The 19,955-nt window shown below is 46.3% G+C and overlaps 1 protein-coding gene across 1 annotated transcript; it reads left to right on the top strand.

The window, feature by feature from the left end:
- The first annotated feature begins 3,287 nt into the window (after positions 1 to 3,287).
- Positions 3,288 to 19,555, top strand: HMGA2 (high mobility group AT-hook 2). The gene is made up of 4 exons (XM_054399861.1): positions 3,288 to 3,398; positions 6,083 to 6,169; positions 17,268 to 17,324; positions 19,472 to 19,555. Exons 1-4 carry the CDS (start codon positions 3,288 to 3,290, stop codon positions 19,553 to 19,555), a joined length of 339 nt encoding a protein of 112 aa, XP_054255836.1.
- Positions 19,556 to 19,955: the final 400 nt, after the last annotated feature.

The following is a 19,955-nucleotide window of genomic DNA, read 5'->3' as shown; positions in this document are numbered from 1 at the left end:
CTAAACAGTCCCAGGGCTCTCAGTCTCTCTTCACAGGGGAGATGCTCAAGTCCCCTAAGCATCCTCCTGGCTCTCCCTTGGACTCTCTCCAGCAGGTCTCTCTCTCTCTTGAACTGGGGAGCCCAAAACTGGACATAGGATTGCAGCTGTGGTCTCAGCAGGGCAGAGTAGAGAGGTAGAAGAACTTCCCTAGACCCTTCCTGATACATCCCAGGATCCCATTGGCTCTCTTGGCCACAAAAGCATTACTGTTGTTCCATGGAGGACTTGCTGTCCACCAGCACTCCAAGGTCTTTCTCTGTGGAGCTGCTTTCCAGCAGGAAAATAAATATTGTAATATATCTACATTGGATATAAATATTGTAAGAACAGAGTTTTGGGTTAGTATTGGCAGGTTTGTATCCCTCCATGGAGCTGCCATCAGGGATATCATGCCACTTTAAGAGCTTTTGGTTAAAGAGGGAATCAAGACAGTTTCAAATAAATGAAAGAACCATAGACATTTTGATCTCTGGTACGAATTCTTGTGGGCAGACATCCTTAGAAAGAAAGACCCAGACTCTGTTGTACTGGGCACAGTGCAAGTGCCAAGACCTTTCATGTCCAGAACAGCCTTCAAACAGTGAGTTCTCCCACATGAAGATAATTTGCTTATGGCTGTATGTAAAAAAAAATGTTGATTGTGGGGGTTTTATTAGAACTAATCAAAGGAAAACTAATGAAACTATTAATAGCCCACACAGCATGAATCTGTGGAGACTGCAGTTTTGGAACTACAGTCTTTCAGCAGTTGCATGTACCAGTTCTTCCAGAGAAATGGATGTGTGAATATGCTTCAGAGAAGATTAATGAATATTATAAAAGTTATTTACTGGTAGCCTTTAAACCATAGACTTCACAGCCTCTGCTTGGAATCCTGATCTCAAGCAGCAACATAATATTTTTTTTTTGATGTACAGCATGGACATAGGGTCCTGCAGATTTCTTCATGGTGGGACGGGAACTGAATATGCCACAAAGTATAGTTGGGACTGCAAGAGTTTTCTGATGGCTGTGAGGTTTAACAGGTGGACTGTGTCCATCTCCCATAGCGGCTTGCTTTTGGGAATGGGAGGGAAGCAGGCTTCAGGAGGCTCACGATTGGATTAAGAACACTTTGGGAGTATTTTTTCGGCTTTAAGAAGCGTTCTAGGATTACTCTTTCTCTAGTCCATCTGTCTGCAGTGTACTTTTCCTATCCCACAGAAAACAACTCAGCTGTCTCCTCAGCGCAGTCCTTGCCCATCAGCGCTAGCACGTACTTTTTGCCCGATTGTTTCTTTATCTGTAGACAGGTAAGAATTTACAAGGCACCAGGAGAACTGGGTGTATCTAGACAGGCAGGACAAGGAGCCTTTCAGCAGTATCTCTGCCCTCTTCAGCATTACAGCTGACAATGCAACGTTTTTATTTCCTTCAAAGAGCTCTCTTGTGTTTGTCCACACCCGGGTAAGGGAAGGATATGAGGAGACAGTTCCAGGGGTGGCTCGCTCTCTGCCCACACCTTGAGGGAGGTGTGGGACTGGGGGAAAATGCCACATCGCGCATGGAGCCCAGGCGCATCAAACGCACAGAAACCGCGGTCCTCCCCTAGCGGGTCCTCTCCTAGTTCTGGTGACCTCCTTATGGCAGAGCGAAGGGGCGGCTAACCCCGATTTGCCCGGGAGAGGAACGAGCACACGGGGAGAGGCCGTGTGGGACACCCTGCTTAAGGAGCCCGGGAAGACCGGCAGCTCGCAGCGGTGTCGCGCTCGTGGGAAAAATGTCGGGGCAGTGCTCTTCCGACAAAGGTCATTCCCTGTGGCAGTTACCGTCCCGGCTGGAAAGCTCCGACGCGCTGTCGGGTTACACAGCCCGCATCCTACCCTGGCGGCTGCCGTCCCTGGAGGCGCCGAACCCACCACAGCCTGCGCTAGCCGCCACCGCCGCCCGGGCACAATGGCAGCGCCTCCCTTGCCGGCCGCACCGTCAGCGGAGGAGCCGCGCTGCTGGCGCCCGGCGGGCCCGGCCCAGGGGCGGCCCCGGCCCGGCCGCCTTTGTTCCGCTGCTCGGCGGCGGGGCGCCCACGTGTAGCGGCCGCGGCCACGGAGCTGCGACCGGCGCTGCCCCGCGCCGCGCGCTCCTCCGCCCGCCCGCGGAGGCGAGTGAGCGGGGGGAGAGGGAGGGCAGCCGGTATCTGTCTATCTGTCTGTCTGCCCCTGCACCGCTGCGCGAAAGGCGCTCCGGGCGCGGGCCGGAGCGCCGGGACTCCGGCCTGGCCCTTTAAACCTGCCGCGGCGGCGGGGCCGGGCCGGTGCGGGACACGTGAGGCGGCCGCGGCGTGCTCGGCCGCCACTGCCCCGGCTGCCGTGCTGCTTGTGTTTTATCTGGCCGGCCGCCAGCTCCCGGTCGCTGGGTTTCTGCTCTGCCTCCTCCTTTTTTTTTTTTTTTTTTCTTCTTTTTCCCTTTCTCCCCCCCAGCCCCCTCCTGTTATTTCCACCCTCGTGTAAAGGTGGTTTATCTCCCCCCCCCCCATTTTTTTTAAACCCCCTCATCCTAGTTTAGTCCGTGGGCAGGACTCGCATAATAATATTTCCAGTCCCAGCAGCTCGCATCACAGACACGAACCCAGGACCGCCCCCCCCCCCCCTTTTCTTTCTTTCCCCTCTTTTCCAATCTCCTAAATCGTTTTACTATTATTATTTTTTAAATGATCGCTCTTTCTGCCCGCTGCTCCCATTGCTGTCGAAATCCCCCGTCTTCCCAGGGTGCATGCTTCTGGCAAGATTGTGCACTGTTCTCAGTCCGTTTTCAGTGTGTCTTATCTTAATTTGTCCTGATCCGATCTAAGCGCGATAGCCACCACTTGCTTTCAATTTGTAGGATTTCTTTCCCTTCTTGGTTTGCTCCGACTACCCTCGGCGTATTTCCCTCCCCTCCGTGTTATTTCGGGGGTCGCAATTTACTCTGCCTGTTCTTCTTCGTCTATTTTTTTTTCCGCCTCCCTTCTTTTGAATTGCTTCATGTTACTAACCATTCCCTAAATTGTAAGAGAAATTCATTCCTCCTCCTCTTCCACCACCACCAGCACCACTACCACCATCACCTCCTCCTCCTCCTCCTCCCCTTCTCTTCTCCTTTTTGGCAGCACCAGGACGTCCGGTGTGGTGGTGGCAGCGAGCAGCAAAAGCAGCAAGAGCTCGTTTTGATTCCCCCCCTTCCAAGGTGCTTTGGAGAGACTGGTTTAAGGCTGAGCAGCAGAAGTCACCATGAGTGCACAAGGTGAGGGACCCGGTCAGCCTTCCACTGCTGCCCAGGAGCAACCTGCAACCGCAGAGCCTCAGAAGAGAGGACGAGGCAGACCCAGGAAGCAACCACAAGTCAGTATCGTATAGATACGTAGAGCCGCAGATCTATAGTATTATAGGCATGTACATGTACGTATTACGCTGCAAGTGAACGAGTCCTGGAGCCGGGGCGGGGGGCTTTGTTGTGCGCTGCTTCCCGGCAAGCTGGTGCCGCGGCGTAGCGTGGGGGCTCCGCCGGACGCCCCGGCGGGAGGACCCTGCCTGCCGGTGCCCCAGCGCCGAGCCTCCTCGGGACTTTCACTATTGTGCAGGCAGGGACTTGGGGCTTTTCAATGTAAATGGGGAACATGGAGCAGCGCGGCTCCGACCAACCAGCGCTCGCTGGGTCATTTCGAGCTGATTTTGAAATTGCGAAAGCGAGGAGCAGGGAACGGGGCTCTCCTGTCTCCCTCCTCTCTCAGCCCTTGCAATGTCTCAATCTGTGTGTGTGTGTGTGTGTGTGTGCGTGCGTGTGTCGAGTCCCACCGGGGGCTGCTGCCGCCTCCGAGCTTGACCAGCCCAACCCCTGACTGCCCCTAGATCTTGGGGTAGGGGGAGAGGAGAGTGACTAGAAAGTCGCATAGGTTTTTTTTTTCTTTCTTTCTTTTTTTTTTTTTTTTTTTTTTTTTTTTTACCCTGGCGTCCCCCCCCTCTTCCCCACCCCCCACCCCCCCACCCCCCCCCGCCCCCGTCATCATATGCAGAGAGGTGCCCCTGTTGCCGATGGAGGTGGGGGAGGTAGCCGGAGGGGGCTTGTCCTGTATTTGCAACACCTTTTGCCTTTGCTCCGGCGCTTTCCCAAGCAGGTCGAGGCGAGGGGAAGTGTTCCTGGGTCTCGGCGCGGGGAGCGGAGCCCGCCTCCCTCCCACTCGCACCCACGGCCCCCTCCTGGGCTCCGAAAAGGGACGCACTGGGCTCCTATTTTCGACTTGCAAGACCTGAATCCTCGCCGAGATTGCTAGATCGGTGCATTATGCCCCCCACCCCCCGGCTCTCTCTCCCGAAGTGCCATTGTCGCATCGCGTGGAAGCGCCGAGCTGCCCCCAGACCCCACTGCCGGGCGAGGCGGCCCCTCCGCCGGCGCCGCCGAGGGGGGATTTTGCCTGGGGATGCAACCAGTGAAGGCGGCAGCTTCGCGGGGGCAGCGCCGAGTTGTTCGCGGCATTTTCCGTGCCTCCCTCGGAAGTCACAACTGGGAAGCAGGGCTGCCTGTCGAGCTCATTTTAAAGAGAGCTTCTGCGGGCTTTAGGAGTGTTTACTCCCATTCATTTAAGCATCAGCCACGAGAACCTGTGAGGGGCTCCGAAAACACGGCGGGGAGCTGAACGGCGCAGCCAGGGGGGTTGGGGGTGACCCGGCTGCTTTTCTCCCCGCCTCTCCCACCGATGTGCTCCTGCAGATTGCACAGAAAGTACTTTTTGGAAAGCCATAAAAGCGGAGCCCCTGTTTTTTCCCGCTCTGCCCTCAGTGACACATATTTCACCGCAATGCCTCCGGGCGCTGCCCCCTGTCCCGCTTTCCCCTCCGGGCTGCCCTTGCTCAGCCCCAGAGGCTGGCATCAGCCCTCTGCCGGGGCTTCCTTTTTTATCTTCTTTTTTTGTCTTCTTTTTTCTTTTTCTTTCTTTGTTTCCTCCTGTAGCTTTTGAATGTATGGAAGAGAAAGAAAAGTGCGTCTCTTTAAACGTGTTCAGTCCAGCTGTGCGGTGCCTGCGAGGCTCCTCGCCACTGAGGGCTGGAGCAGTTGGGGAGTCCCTCTGCCAGCCTCCCCTTAACCTACCCGGGAATGAAAAAGCTGTGAAAGGGTTTTAATCTGGTTTAAGTTAACAAACGGCATTTAATTAAGTTTTGCCCGTATCCTGTAACCTGAATTAAATGTGTAATATTTAAGGCTAGAAGAGTTTTACAATATTTATGATTCGCTGAATAAATATTTGGAGTCTGAACTCTTACTAATTCATACCCATTTTTAAAGGACTGGTGTTTACTGTCAGGCAGAGAAGCTAGTTAAGAAAGTAGCTAAAATAATTAGTGTTCCTTTCAGAGTCATTTAAGAGCTGGGGTTTTGTTTCGGATGTTTTCTTTCATGGAGGTTTTTTGGCTTGCTAGTGCTCTATTTGAGAAAAAAAAAAACAGCAAACAACTTTTGCTTTTCAATACAAATCAATTATGGTAAGAATAGATGTGAATATAATGCTGACTGCAGCACAGCAGAAAAAAAAATCCCTCCAAAAAACTTGTGCTCTTGAGAGAGAAAAGAGTCTGAACTTCACAGTTTTTCAGTCCTTTCCCTTTTTTTTACCCCCAGGAAAACTGTGCTAGGAATTGTGTGTGCTAATCCTATCTTGTTAAGATGAAATGCAATTGCAATGTAATGGATAATTGTATTAATTTTCAAATGATCACTCTAACACGAGGGAGATCATATCCATCTTATTTTAAGGATATGTTTTCAACAGTTAAATGCTGGAATATGAAAGCTTAAAAGTTTTGTATGCAATTGTAAGGGAAGTTAATTCTTTTACTGTGGAAAATGTATATGTATTTTGTTCCCTTTACATCGAGTTGTTCAGTGTTTCATGCTGCATTTCAGATACTGTGGGGTTTATTTTTAGTGTTAATTTATTTGTTTTAAGGAACTTCTCAGTTACAGTTTACCCTTCAGATCTGCTGGGTTATTTGTAGCCATTTGCCACAATAGAATGTTTTCCTGTATTTAGGAACCAACTGGTGAGCCATCTCCTAAAAGACCAAGAGGAAGACCCAAAGGAAGCAAAAACAAGAGTCCCTCTAAAGCAGCTCAGAAGGTGAGATTCATAAAGACAGAGAGAGATCCTAATACAATTTTTTAATCGACTGGTAGCAAAAAATCCAATAATTTAGTCTGTGTGAACTGTGGGGCTGAAACCCTTTTAATAATGGAAAGTATTTTAAATTTTTAAGGTTAGAATTAACGTGCATGAAGACTCTGGGCACTGATCCTGTAAAGCCAGTTTGCTTTTTGAATAGCATACAGATTGGTGAAATAATACCATGTGTTTGATGATATTTACTGAGATCTCCTGTATCTAGGAAGGATATTATTTTATCAATTAAGGTTTTTTAAAGAGATTAATTTCTTGTCCACTTACAGTCATTACTGTTATGGACCAAATCTGTATATTAACGCTAAGTCTTTTGTCAAACCCAGGTTAATTAGAAGTAAATCCAATTATGTGTTGATGGAAATAAGTGCACATATTGAAATTTACAGCTTTAAAATGAGATGATAAAGTAAACTGTGACTTATGTTAAAAGCTTACCGTGTCTTGTTCAGTAATCAGTTTCAAAGAGACTTTACTTGAAGTGCTGTTAGCCTTCTGAACCACTTCTGCTGCTTGATGACGGGAGCAAATTTTTATTCTGGTGGTTCTGAATGCTCTTAGCTCTAGGAGAAGCTCCCTGACCTGACCCTTCAGTGCATGGACTTCACATCACAAGTAAAACGTGAAAAATGTCACTTGATTTTATTTGATTTGGGGAAAGCTGAGCACCAGAGCACTCTGCTTATCAAAGCAAACTATATCTTTCTGTGGGAATTAGTTGAGTGAAGGTAAATAGCTGTGTACAGGCTTGAAAATGAATACCGGAGGTTTGTTTATGTTGATGGTTACACAGCAGTTAGCACTAATTTACAGCTGCTCCATTGGAAGCAAAAAACCTTACAAAATCTGATAGTGAACTGTAGTGCTTAAGTGTCTTGCAAGTCATCTGTGACAAAATGTGGAAAGGTATCTTGTGGCCTCATCTAATTGTGGTTCCTTTTTCAATATGACCACACGAAGTTGGATATTTTTCAGTGTTATAGCAGCTACTGGTAAATACTAATATGGGGTGGCTATGGTTTTGTGTCTGTTTTGTTCAAAGAGTTTTTCAACATTTGTTTGAGGGATGTTTCCCTTAAAGTCTCTTTAAATATCAATTTTATTTTTTTCCCCACTTTCTGAGCTGGGAAGAAGTATATTTCGTCAAGAAATAAATGAATTAGTAAAAAAAAAAAAATGCTTTACAGGTTAAGTATTTTCAATGCATCAAAACCACTCTGCAACCTAGTGCTGAATTTTTGCTTTATATAGTAAAAAGGTTCCTCAGATTCACTTGTAAAGAGTTTAAATTTTCCTCTTCAAAAGCGAGATAAGCTTTGTATTAGTTCAGAAAAATCTAAATGTGAGCTTTAGTATTTTAAATATTACTCTGAGGGGTGATGTCTTTCGTAGAGGAAATATTTGTGAAAAGATTAAACTAAAAAAAAAAGTGTTTCAAAAAGATAGTTCTCAAAGAAATATTGACATCGCTTCATGTATATGAGCAATTTGGAAATTGGTACACAAGGAAAATAACTCAAAAGCATTCGTGTATGTATGTGGCTGTATCAAATCAAGAGCTTTCCAGATGATTCTGGTGCATCTAGTTGGTTTTTTTTTTTTATACCTAATTTACCAAGTGAGCAATTTCATTGTAACATTCTGATTTTTCAGAAGGCGTCAGCTTACTGCTCTAATTAAAAGCAAACCCTTCTGGGTGTTGATAATGGAAAAAAATTGACCACATGTCTTTTTTTATCATTAAAAAAAACCCTCTGAGGGATATGTAATTGCAAGTCTTACTTGTTTCTGGGCTTGCAGATAAAAGTAATAAATGTTTGATAAATCCTCTAAAACACTTAAAAAGCCTTACTGGAAGAAAGTCATTGAGATCATGTTTCAAATAAATATTTTAACTCTTTTTCCAAATTGATAATTAACCCTGTCTAAAACGCTTCACCTTCTCACCAGGCATCTCAAAGTATCTTTTTTTTAATGTAATATTAATTCCAGTAGTCTGACTAACAGCAACATGAATGGAAAGGTTTTGGCACTGTAAGAAAGCTTCATTTGGTGGTAAAGGGTTGTTGTCCCCCTCTTGGAAGAGGGAGCTGTAAGTTGGATTCTGTAGTAAACATGTTTAACACACCCATATGCATCCATATATTTATTTAAAGCATTCTACATCCTGCCTGAGCTCTCAGAAGGCTAACTTATATGTGAACCTGTGTGCTAGCCACACAACTGGAAATTGCAAGGGTTTCTGAAGAAAGGGTGTGTGTGGCCTGGGTCTTTCAAAGGGAGCTCATTGAAATGTATTAAGAGTGTTCACAACATGTAAGATAAACGTCGGCCAGGAGAGCCCAGTGAGCAGCCATGAGAAGGCACTCATGATTAATTGATGGGGTGTTCTCTTGCAAACCACTACACATCACAATTAAAAATGTATTGCACAAACAGGCAGGGAGTTAAAATTATTACTCCAGAGCCGGGGCTTTGTGTTTTGTTAGGCTTCAAAAAGGAAATTGCCCTTTAAAGCAGTTGAGGGGCAGTTTACCCTTGGAATGGTGGTTGCAGTTGTGTGTTGAAAATTTCTTGGTTGGTGGCGTTGGTTATTTGTTTAATATTTTATTTTGTTTGTTTGTTTCTTTTAGTTTTCAGAGCTTGTGTTTGGTCTTAGTAAACTGGCCTTGGGGCGTCTGAAAACAAACTGTGCTTGTTAGGAAATTAGGAACGTGAAACTTGACAATGCATACAGAGTGTTGCAAAACCAATTGGGCAGCTAATAATGTGGCAATTACTCCTAATTTTAGGTACTTTATGCGGTTTGGTTTGGTTTGGTTTTGTTTTGTAAAAGCCTCACATATCACACACATGCCTAACTGGACACAAAAGGGAAACTGCATTATATATATATATATATATATATATATATATATATATATATATATATATATATATATATATATAAAAAAAAAACAAAAACAAAACACCACCAAACTGTTTCTCAGCTGTTTAATTTTTTTTTCCTCAAGCAAAACATGTTACAAGATGAGAAGATACAGGCACACAAAGGCTGTTAATCACCTTACACTCAGGACCCTACAATTAGGCGGTTACTGAAGTCTTTCTGTTATCCATTTAAAATATTTCTGAAAAAATCAGCAAAAAAAAGTGAACTTCCCTTCCCCCCCCCCCAAAAAAAAAAAAGGTGACGATTTTTGAGGGAAAATCTTAGCAGGGATGCTCCTTTTTAGTTTCTTGGGTGTCCTCTGGTTGAGTTTTATTTGTTAGGTGAAGCTGTATTCCCACCCCGTCACCTTTCCCTTAAGCATTCAAGGGGCTACTCTTTATTTAGCTGCTGTAGTTGGGCTTGACAAAAATACTGTATAGACATAAATGCTCTCCAGTTTGGAAGGAGGAAACACAATTGTAAGGTTAAAAAAAGAAGGAGTAGTGGCTACTATGTGTTTGTCTCTGAAGACAGGAATATCCAAAAGTAAACACTTCAGCAAAATTTGCCTTCAGTTGAAGTATCCTGAGTTTTGTTGCAGTTGTGGAGGCAGTGAAATTCACTGAAAACAACTCCAGATTTTGAAATACCTTCTGAAAACCAGAACTCAGGATACTTTGTGTGACTACACTTATGGGTAGTGTGACTACACTTTGTGTGTCTCTACGTTACGTGGCCAGAGTTTAGTAGAAAGGCACGTCCTGAGTTAAACAGTCCAAAGGTAACAAAAGGGAAAAAAAAAAAGGCACATGTGACCAGGACTCTGCTCTAAATTGGTTCATGAAAATCTATTTGGCTTCTCCATGCTTCATTCATTCTCACCAACACTAGCTATTACAGGCTTAAAGGGAAAACAAGGTCAGATTTATCAAGTGATTGTAGCGTGGTTGTTGAAGGTGAAAAATAGACCTCAAAATCAGGTATTGTGAGCAAGATGGGAGAAGCAGCAGGAGACTGAGCTCTGTTTAGAATTAAAATCACAGGATCACAGGATGTTAGGGGTTGGAAGGGACCTCTGGAGATCTTTGAGTCCAGAGCAGGACCAGAGAATCCAGCACAGGTCACACAGGAACACATCCAGACAGGGCTGGAAAGTCTCCAATGAGGGAGACTCCACAACCTCTCTGGGCAGCCTGTTCCAGTGCTCTGGGACCCTCACAGTAAAGAAGTTTCTCCTCATGTTGAGGTGGAACCTCCTGTGCTGTAGTTGACATCCATTGCCCCTTGTCCTATCCCAGGCACAAGTGAGCAGAGGCTGTCCCTGTCCCTTCCTTCCTGACCCCCAGCCCTCATCTATTTATAGACATTGATTAGAGACCCTCTTGGTCTTCTCTCCAGACTAACCAGCCCCAGGGCTCTCAGCCTCTCCTCTTCAGGCAGTGCTCCAGTCCCTTCAGCATCCTTGTAGCCTTCTGTTGGACTCTCCCCAGTAGATCCCTGTCCCTCTTGAACTGGGGAGCCCAGAAGTGGATGCAGTATTCCAGGTGGGATCTCACCAGGGCAGAGTAGAGGGGGAGGAGAACCTCCCTGGCTCTGCTGGACACTCTCCTCTGAATGCACCCCAGGATCCCATTGGCCTTCTTGGCCACCAGGGCACATTGCTGCCTCATGCAAAACTTCTTATCCACCAGGACTCCCAGATCCTTCTCCACAGGGTTAAATAGGACATGGGAAGTGTGATGTTTTGGTATCTATCCAATGCCTAACTTTCTGTTAAGAAAGGAGAGGGGCATATTATGGGCAAGGTCTTTTGACAGAGTTTGACAACAGTGATTTTCTTTACAAGAACTCTTGTATATGTCACTCATACTTGCAGCTCCGACACATTTTTACTGAGATCCCCAGTAGATCATTTTGCAAAGTGGACAGAGTTCTCCAAATCTGTATTGTTGCATTTGAGATCTTCCTTGACAACAGATAGATGCTCAAAGAGCACTTCATAGTTATTCAATTATTTATACTTGTCTTGTCTTGTTAGTTGCTTTCAGTAGTACAGCCTCAGTTTCTGTCTGGGCAGGGCACATTTATGCAACCAGGAGGCAAAGATGATGGGCAGGCAAATCTTATGGTTGCTGACAGCAGCTGTTTGGAAGCAGGGCTTGATAGCCCCATGGTACAGGGCTTAGGTGAATTGCAGGCTGGGCAGGGACTGGCTGAAAAGCAGCCCTGAGGAGAGGGACTTGAGGGTGCTGGTGGACAAGAAGCTCAACAGGAGCTGTCAGTGTGCACTTGGCAGCCCAGAGAGCCAACCAGAGCCTGGGCTGCAGCAAGAGAAGTGTGGCCAGCAGGGCAAGGGAGGTGATTCTCCCCCTCTGCTCTGCTCTGGTGAGACCCCACCTGGAGTACTGTGTCCAGTTCTGGAGCCCCTATTCCAAGAGGGATCTGGACATGCTGGAAGGTGTCCAGAGAAGGGCCATGAGGATGAGCAGAGGGCTGGAGCTCCTCTGCTATGAGGACAGACTGAAAGAGTTGGGGCTGTTCAGTCTGGAGAAGAGAAGGCTCCGAGGTGACCTTCTTGTGGCCTTCCAGGATCTGAAGGGGGCTACAAGAAAGCTGGGGAGGGACTTTTTAGGCTATCAGGTAGTGATAGGACTGGGGGGAATGGAATAAAGCTGGAAGTGGGTGGATTAAGACTGGACGTGAGGAGGAAGTTCTTCCCCATGAGAGTGGTGAGAGCCTGGAATGGGTTGTCCAGGGAGGTGGTTGAGGTCCCATCCCTGGAGGTGTTTAAGGCCAGGCTGGATGAGGCTCTGGGCAGCCTGATGTAGTGTGAGGGGTTGGAACTGGATGATCCTTGAGGTCCCTTCCAACCCTGACTGAATATCTGATTCTGTGAAATCTGCCTGGGGACTGTTAGCTGCCTTCCAGACAGCAGTGAGTGAATGGCCACCTTCCTCCCCTGAGTGTAAATCTCAATCTGTACCTACAGTGTGACCTCACAGAAGCCATGCATTCCTATTGCTGGTCATAAGAAATGTCCTGATTGTTCATTCAGGAGGATGGGCTTGTGTTTGATCACATACCCAGCCCTCCCTTTACGTTTGGCGAGTGTGTGGTTTAGCTGTAGAGAGCAAGGTCATGTCAAAACCTAGCACCAAACGTTAGGAAAACTCTGACCAAACACATCTCAATTTCAAAAAGTGCTTTAGAGGGTGAAGGCAGCATCTGCCTTTTGTGCCCTTGTGGCCAAGAGGGCCATTGGGATCCTGGGGTGCATTGAGGAGTGTGTCCAGCAGATCCAGGGAGGTTCTCCTCCCCCTCTACTCTGCCCTGGTGAGGTCCCACCTGGAATATTGCATCCAGTTCTGGACTCCCCAGTTCAAGAGGGACAGGGATCTGCTGGAGAGAGTCCCAAAGGAGTGCTATCAGGATGACGGAGGGACTGGAGCACTGCCCTGATGAGGAGAGGCTGAGAGCCCTGGGGCTGTTTAGTCTGGAGAGGAGAAGGCTGAGAGGGGATCTGATCAATGTCTATCAATAGCTGAGGGCTGGGGGTGAGGAAGGAAGGGACAGGGACAGCCTCTGCTCACTTGTGCCCTGGGGTAGGACAAGGGGCAATGGATGGAAACTCCAGCACAGGAGGTTCCACCTCAATGTGAGGGAGAACTTTACTCTGAGGGTCACAGAGCACTGGAACAGGTTCCCCAGCGAGGTTCTGGAGTCTCCTCTGGAGCCTTTCCATCCCATGTGGATGTGTTCCTGTGTGACCTGTGCTGGATTCTCTGGTCCTGCTCTGGCAGAGGGGGTTGGATTTGAAGATCTCCAGAGGTCCCTTCCAGCCCCTAACACCCTGTGAGCCTGTGTGATTGAGCAGGTACTGACAGCTGCATGTAGGGAGGCTGGGAGCACGTGCATCTCACTGCCCAGATGGGAGTCTGTGTTACCTCTGGGTGGCTCTGGGCGCTCTCTGGATTTATCCCTAGCTTCAGAGACAACACTTCAGTTAAAACAGAGAGCCAACAGGCTGACACATTCCTGGTTATGCAAATACCTGTTTCAGAGGAAAGGCAATGCTTTGGCACTTACATCTTCCTTTTCCTGTTAATTGCTTGAAAATTTTACAGAGAGGTGTTGAATTATTTGTCTGATATACAATAAAACCTTTCTTCAACTGTTTAAAAGAAATGATAGTCTTCTACTAATGAAAGACTGTTTGCAAAATGCAAACTCTAGAACTACAAAAAAAGAAAAAAAAAAAAAAAAAAGAACATTTTCCTGAATTTCATGTCTTTATCACAGAATCACAGAAACATTCAGGTTGGAAAAGACCCTCATCATCACATCAAGTCCAATCCAGAACCCTACTCTACAAGGGTCACCCTTAAACCACAGCCCCAAGCACCACATCCAAACCACCTTTAAACACATCCAGGCCTGGGGACTCCACCACCTCCCTGGGCAGCACATTCCAATCCCTGACCACTGAAAAAACGTGCACCAAGCACTTGACAAACTGATATCCAAGCCAGGCAGTAGGAACACTTGCCACTTCTGACATGGACCTTCCTTGGGGGTAAAGTGATGCACTGTTCATGGCAGTTAGTTGTACTGCATGATGGTTTGTGGCAAGAAGCAATGATGAGTTATTTGAAGAAATCATAGAATCATAGAATTGTCAGGGTTGGAAGGGACCTCAAGGATCATCCAGTTCCAACCCTCCTGCCATGGGCAGGGACACCTCACACTACATCAGGTTGCTCACAGCCACATCCAGCCTGGCCTTAAAAACCTCCAGGGATGAGGCTTCCACCACCTCCCTGGGCAACCTGTTCCAGTGTCTCACCACCCTCATGGGGAAGAATTTCTTCCTCACCTCCAATTTGAATCTACCCACTTCTAGTTTTGCTCCATTCCCCCCGTTCTATCACTCCCTGACACCCAAAAAAAATCTCTCACCAGTTTTCCTGTAGCCCCCTTCAGATACTGGAAGGCCACAAGAAGGTCTCCTTAGAGCCTTCTCTTCTCCAGACTGAACAACCCCAACTCTCCATGGGAGAGTCTCCATAGGAGAGGAGCTCCAGCTCTCTGATCATCCTCGTGTTCTCTTTTCCATCAAACTACGCTGTAGCTATAATTTACGTCAGGTTTGTTAGGAACTTTAATTGTGAGACCAAAGTAGTTCTCATTTCCAAAAAGTTACTTTTTCTTTTTACCCCTCCATAGAGTTTGGGAAAAGAGTCTTTCCTTCAGCTGAGGTAAAAATAAGAGATGCAAATAAATGGCATTTGTGCTTTGCTAACATGCCAAGTGTTGATTTGATAAGAAAGATTTTAACTGGTGTTTTCTGTTCAAGATTTATGACCAGTGTCTCATGAACTAAACATAAATGCAAGGGGCTACAGCTTGTCAAAAGGCTACCACATCTTTTTTTTATTTTTTTTTTTACATCCTTTAAAAGGAAACAAAACTCTGCAAACAGACAGCTAGAGTGTATAGAAAATGCACTTTAACAAGTGTGCTCTTAAGAGGGTTTCACCTTACATGGAACACTGGTAGAGACGATTAAGCAGCTAGTTTACTCTTTTAACAAGTCTGAGTGATAATTTTGCCCTTCAGGAGTGTGAATTTTATTTTTTTCACAGCTTTATTCTTGGTGAGGTATTTATTTCAGAGTAATTGCAGGGTTTTTTTTTAGAGGTGTTTTGGTTTTGGTTTTGGTTTTTTGTTTTTTTTTTTTTTTGTTAGAGATTTCTCCACTACCTTCCTCAGCTCAAGTTCTCTTTCAGAGGGATCTGATTTACACAGCATTAGGTTACAGTATATGTTACAGAGATTGACCAGCAAGTGATGTATTTAATGCCACAGTTGATTTCTAAGGGCAAATCAAATACACATACAGTTAACTGGAAAAAATAATTAAAAAAAAAAAAAAGAGGCAATTTGTGGAAATGTGGAAGTATGTTTGACCTTCATAAGAGTAGGGATTCTCTGCAGAGGGACTTGGGTAGATTGGATCCATGGCCAATTGTTAACAGGATGAGCTACAACAAAGCCAAATGCCAGGGACTGCACTTGGGGCACAACAACCCCAAGCAACACTACAGGATTGGGGCAGTGTGGCTGGAAACTGCCTGGCAGAAAGGGACCTGACCTGGGGGTGCTAATGGACAAGCAGCTGAAGAGGAGCCAGCAGTGTGCCCAGGTGGCCAAGAAAGCCAAAGGCATCCTGGCTGGGATTAGAAATGCTGTGTCCAGCAGGAGCAGGGAGGGGATTGTCCCCTGGGACTCAGCTCTGGGGAGGCCACACCTGGAGTGTTGTGTCCAGTTTCGGGCAGCTCAATCCAAGAGAGATGTGGAGGTGCTGGAGCCAGGGCAGAGGAGGGCAAGGAAGCTGGGAAGGGCCTGGAGAATAAATCTGATGAAGAGAGACTGAAGGAGCTGGGGATGGTTAGTTTGGCAAAGAGGAGGCTGAGGGGAGACCTCCTGGCTCTCTACAGCTCCCTGAAAGGAGGTTGTGGAGAGGTTGGTGCTGGTCTCTTCTCACAGGTCATTAGTGATAGAACAAGAGGGAATGGCCTCAAGCTGACACTGGGTAGGTTTAGACTGAACATTAGGAAACATTTTTTCAGGGCAAGAGTGGTCAGGGCTTGGAATGTGCTGGGCAGGGAGGTGGTGGAGTCCCCAAGCCTGGCTGTGTTTGAAGGTGGTTTGGCTGTGGTGCTTGGGGCTGTGGTTTAGGGGTGAGCCTTGTAGAGTAGGGTTCTGGGTTGGCCTTGGTGATCCTGAGGGGCTTTTCCAACCTGAGTGTTTCTGTCATTCTGTGAAAATAACCTGCAATTTTAATTTTAAAGCCTGTAACTGGTAGTATTCTCAGTGTCCAACAGCAAATTGATGCTTTCACATTTCCTTTATGTTAAGCTCCAGGACCAACTGCTGGTCTTACATAAATACAGAGCTTATTTCCACGGCACCTTCCATGCCAATACCTTAAACCTGAAAAGGGAAGGTGTGTTTTGGACTCCTGAAGGGTTTACTTAGAATGCAGGATATGCTTTACAGAGAATATATCATGTGAAGTAAAGAAGTTATTTCCCAGCATGAACAGATACCCACGTTGTGATAGTCAGTTCAAATCTATTTCATGCATGAACATCATGAGTGTAAAAGAAGGAGCTGTGGCTGCTATAGACTGCTTTGTTCAGGCTTGAAACAGGCTGAATTTTTAATTTACTCTCTTTTAATTTACTCTCTGACAGCCTGAGAAAGGCTGGATTTGATGTCATTGGTGGTTCTTAGATTCCCAGACTGCCCTGTGTCCCCATCCACAGCCTGCATGCCCCATAGCTGATGGGTCTAGGCTGCCCCAGACTGCTTTGGGTACTGAGCAGCTGCTGGATGTGTGTGGGCACAGGCTCACAGGATGTCAGGGGTTGGAAGGGACCCAAAGTGATCTTCCAGTCCAACCCCCCTACCAGAGCAGGATCATAGAATCTAGTGCAGGTCACACAGGAACATATCCAGACAGGGCCTTGAAAGTCTCCAGAGGAGGAGACTCCACAACCTCTCTGGGCAGCCTGTGCCAGTGCTCTGGGACCCTTACAGTAAAGAAGTTCCCCCTTGTGTTGAGGTGGAACCTCCTGTGCTGCATCTTACATCCATTGCTCCTTGTCCTATCCCAGGGCGCAAGTGAACAGAGGCTCTCCCTTCCTTCCTGACCCCCATCCCTCAGATACTTAGAAACAGTTATTCAATCCCCTCTAAGTGTTCTCTTTTCCAGACTACAAAGCCCCAGGTCCCTCAGCCTCTCCTCCTCAGGCAGTGCTCCAGTCCCCAGGCACACTCCACCATGCTCCTGGCCGCAGTATGGGTCAGGTCTGGGGGCACCTTGGGGCACAGCCTGGGCATCCCCCGGCCACACTGGCTAGGAAATGTCAGAAGAAACATCATCATCACATTCCAGCAGAGACCCCAGAGGGCAGGAGTGGGGCTTCGTGCCACCCAAGAGATAGACTTCCAGGATAATGTTACAGGAAAGGAGTTTGTAGTTACAGAGGCTGTTACACGAGGCTGAGGTATAAAATATGTTGCGTTTCTTTCTTCCCTCTACAGAAAGCAGAAGCCACTGGCGAAAAGCGACCCAGGGGCCGGCCTAGAAAATGGGTATGTGTTTCACTTCCACTCATTTGATTGATTTGCTGTGTTGCAAAGCCCATTCTTCTGAGAGAACAATTATTTCTGCTTCATTTTGACGAAGGAGCATCCATCTTCTGGCTGTTACGGTGCATGGACTAAAGGGTTAAGAGAGCAGAGAAGTTAACCACAGCTTCCTACCTTTAGACTCTGGTAGTTTGTTCAAGACACTTGTTTGCCTGGGAGTGAATACTTATGTGCTTCTTATCAGCATGCAAAGGGGCACAACTCTTCCTTCAAAAGAGTCACAATGAGGCAACTTGTTCGGTAATTGAGTAACAGAGGTTAAAGGGGCACTGCCAGGCATCAGAAGGTGATCAGGAGAGGTGATCATGTTCAGCTGTAGTGTGCAGAAGCTGAAGTTTAAAAATCTGAATGTCTTTGTCCTACCTGGCCTGGAAACACAACATATTTTCCTTAAATCCAGTGAGAAAGAGTGAAAATGGACAGCGGGGTACTTGCGCTGAGTGAGAATTCAGGTTCTGCATTCTGGGACATCTTCATGCCTAATATAATTGTAGTGACTGGTGATGTGCTTAATTCAAAGTTTTCTCTTTCCCTGGCCCTCTGGTCTGTAGATGTGGCTATCAGACAAGTTGTGTTTTGATTCTTTGGCCGTGCATGGAAAGATTTCAGTCTCGGATACTTGAAATTCTCAGTTCTTACTGATGGTTGCTGATAATGAATCTGCCTTCTGCACATCTCCTCTGCAGGGCTTTTACTTAGGTTCATAGAATGGTTTGGGTTGGAAGGGACCTTAAAGATCCAACTTTGCCTAGGCTTTCAATAGAAAAGCAAAATGCAGTGGGCTATTGGGAGATACAAAGGCATGGTTATGTTGCTCCATTGCAAGCCAGCTTTTCTGATTTCCCTTTGCCAATTCCCTTCAGCATTTTTCTTTCAGCCTCCTGTTTCAAATCCAGCCTTCCCTATCTCAGTTTTGCTCCCTTATTTTATTCTGCCTTCTATTCCATTTCTGAAATCCCATATTTTTCCCCCCCCATTTTGTTCAGTTCTTTTGCATGGATGTTAACACATGTAAAAAGTATCTGCTTGTAGGAACTCAGCCCCCACCAGAAGGTACTTAAACCTACAGCTAAGTTTCTCCACAGTAATAGCAGCTCAGCACAGGAGGGATGGCTTTTAACAGTCACTTTAAGGACTAATTCTTGGGTTGTTGTCCAGTGATAAAGGATCCCAGGATATTTCTTTGGAGAAAACCACTCCATAGTAGTTGTATTACAGATGCTTGTAGTTTGTAAGCAAGCAGATTTCAGGTGCATGAAGAGTTTAATTTGCAGCAGGAGAAAGGTTCCAGATTTCAAACATAACCTGTGGTGATCTTCTCATGGGTAGTTTGTGGAAGGCACACATCAATTGCAGTAAAACATGAATCAGTTCCTGCCTGCTGCCTCCACTCCAGCTTGGACCTTGCAGATGTGGATGCTCAGTCTTGCTTGGTCCTCCCCTTGGGGTGCAGTCCCAAAAGAGGCAGCAGAGAGAGCTGGTTTGTGAGAGTCATTTATACAGGCAGGCCATCCCTACTGAGTGAGGAATATGTGAGAGTTGAGTAGGAATGGTTGAAGAGCTCTTCAAAAAGGGAAAATGCAGCAGTGTGACATGTTACAGAGATTGTCTTTCCCCAGCTCTCACAGCACAAACTGAGTTTTCAGTGAAAAGGGCTAAGTATAATGTGGCATCTCTTTGGCTGGAACGTTTCTCTTTTGGTTTTGTGTCTCTGGGGGGAAGAAAAGGCAGCAGCAGTGGAGCATTAAGTTTGGCATGGACTGCTTTGTTGGGTGAAGCATTGGATTTGCAGAAATGGGAATTACTGGTTATCTAATAGGTGTCTGCATTACTTTATTGTGAGCTTTACTCTTTTTTCTTTTTTTTTTCCTTTTTTTTCCAACTAAGGCATACTTGCAAGCTTGCTATTACTTTGCTTTTGTGCCTGCTGAAAGCACAATCTTTTTATTTGCTTATTTTTATGATGAGCTTGCTGCTTGTGATTTTCAGAGATGCTGCTTCTATCTGCAGCTTGCATTGGGATAATTCTATACACTGTGAGAAACATATTTACACCCCCCCCACACACTTTCCTATCTCTTCTCAGTTTAACTCAGGTTTCTGAGTTCCATCCCTGCATGATGAAATGGAGGGCAATGTTCTATTCTGCTCCAGAGAGAAATGTGGTTAAATTACTATAAGCCATTATAAGAACCATAGAATGAAAGCTAGAATCATAAGCAAAGCTTATGGTTGAAATCAGGGGAGGATTTTACCTAGAAGCTGATGGCACAGTACCATTCTTTTTGTTTTGACTTCCAGTGTACTCAGAAAATGTCCTTTTGCTCAGCACCTAAATTTCAGTAAAGTTCTTAGTGATTATTTTCTTCTTTAATCCAGTTTATTTATATACCAGGCCTTGATGACAGTTCTGTCAAGGGCATCTTGGCTTGGATCAGGAATAGTGTGGCCAGCAGCACCAGGGATGGAATTCTGCCCTGTCCTGGGCACTGGGGAGGCCTCACCTCCAGCACTGTGTGCAGCTCTGGGCACTCACTGCAAGAGAGATCTTAAGGGGCTGGAGCAGGTCCAGAGGAGAGC

This window comes from Indicator indicator, chromosome 3 (assembly GCF_027791375.1).
Source record: "Indicator indicator isolate 239-I01 chromosome 3, UM_Iind_1.1, whole genome shotgun sequence".
Taxonomy (NCBI): domain Eukaryota; kingdom Metazoa; phylum Chordata; class Aves; order Piciformes; family Indicatoridae; genus Indicator; species Indicator indicator.
Note: the sequence above shows the minus strand (reverse complement) of the source record. Positions and strands in the feature narration are given on the sequence as shown.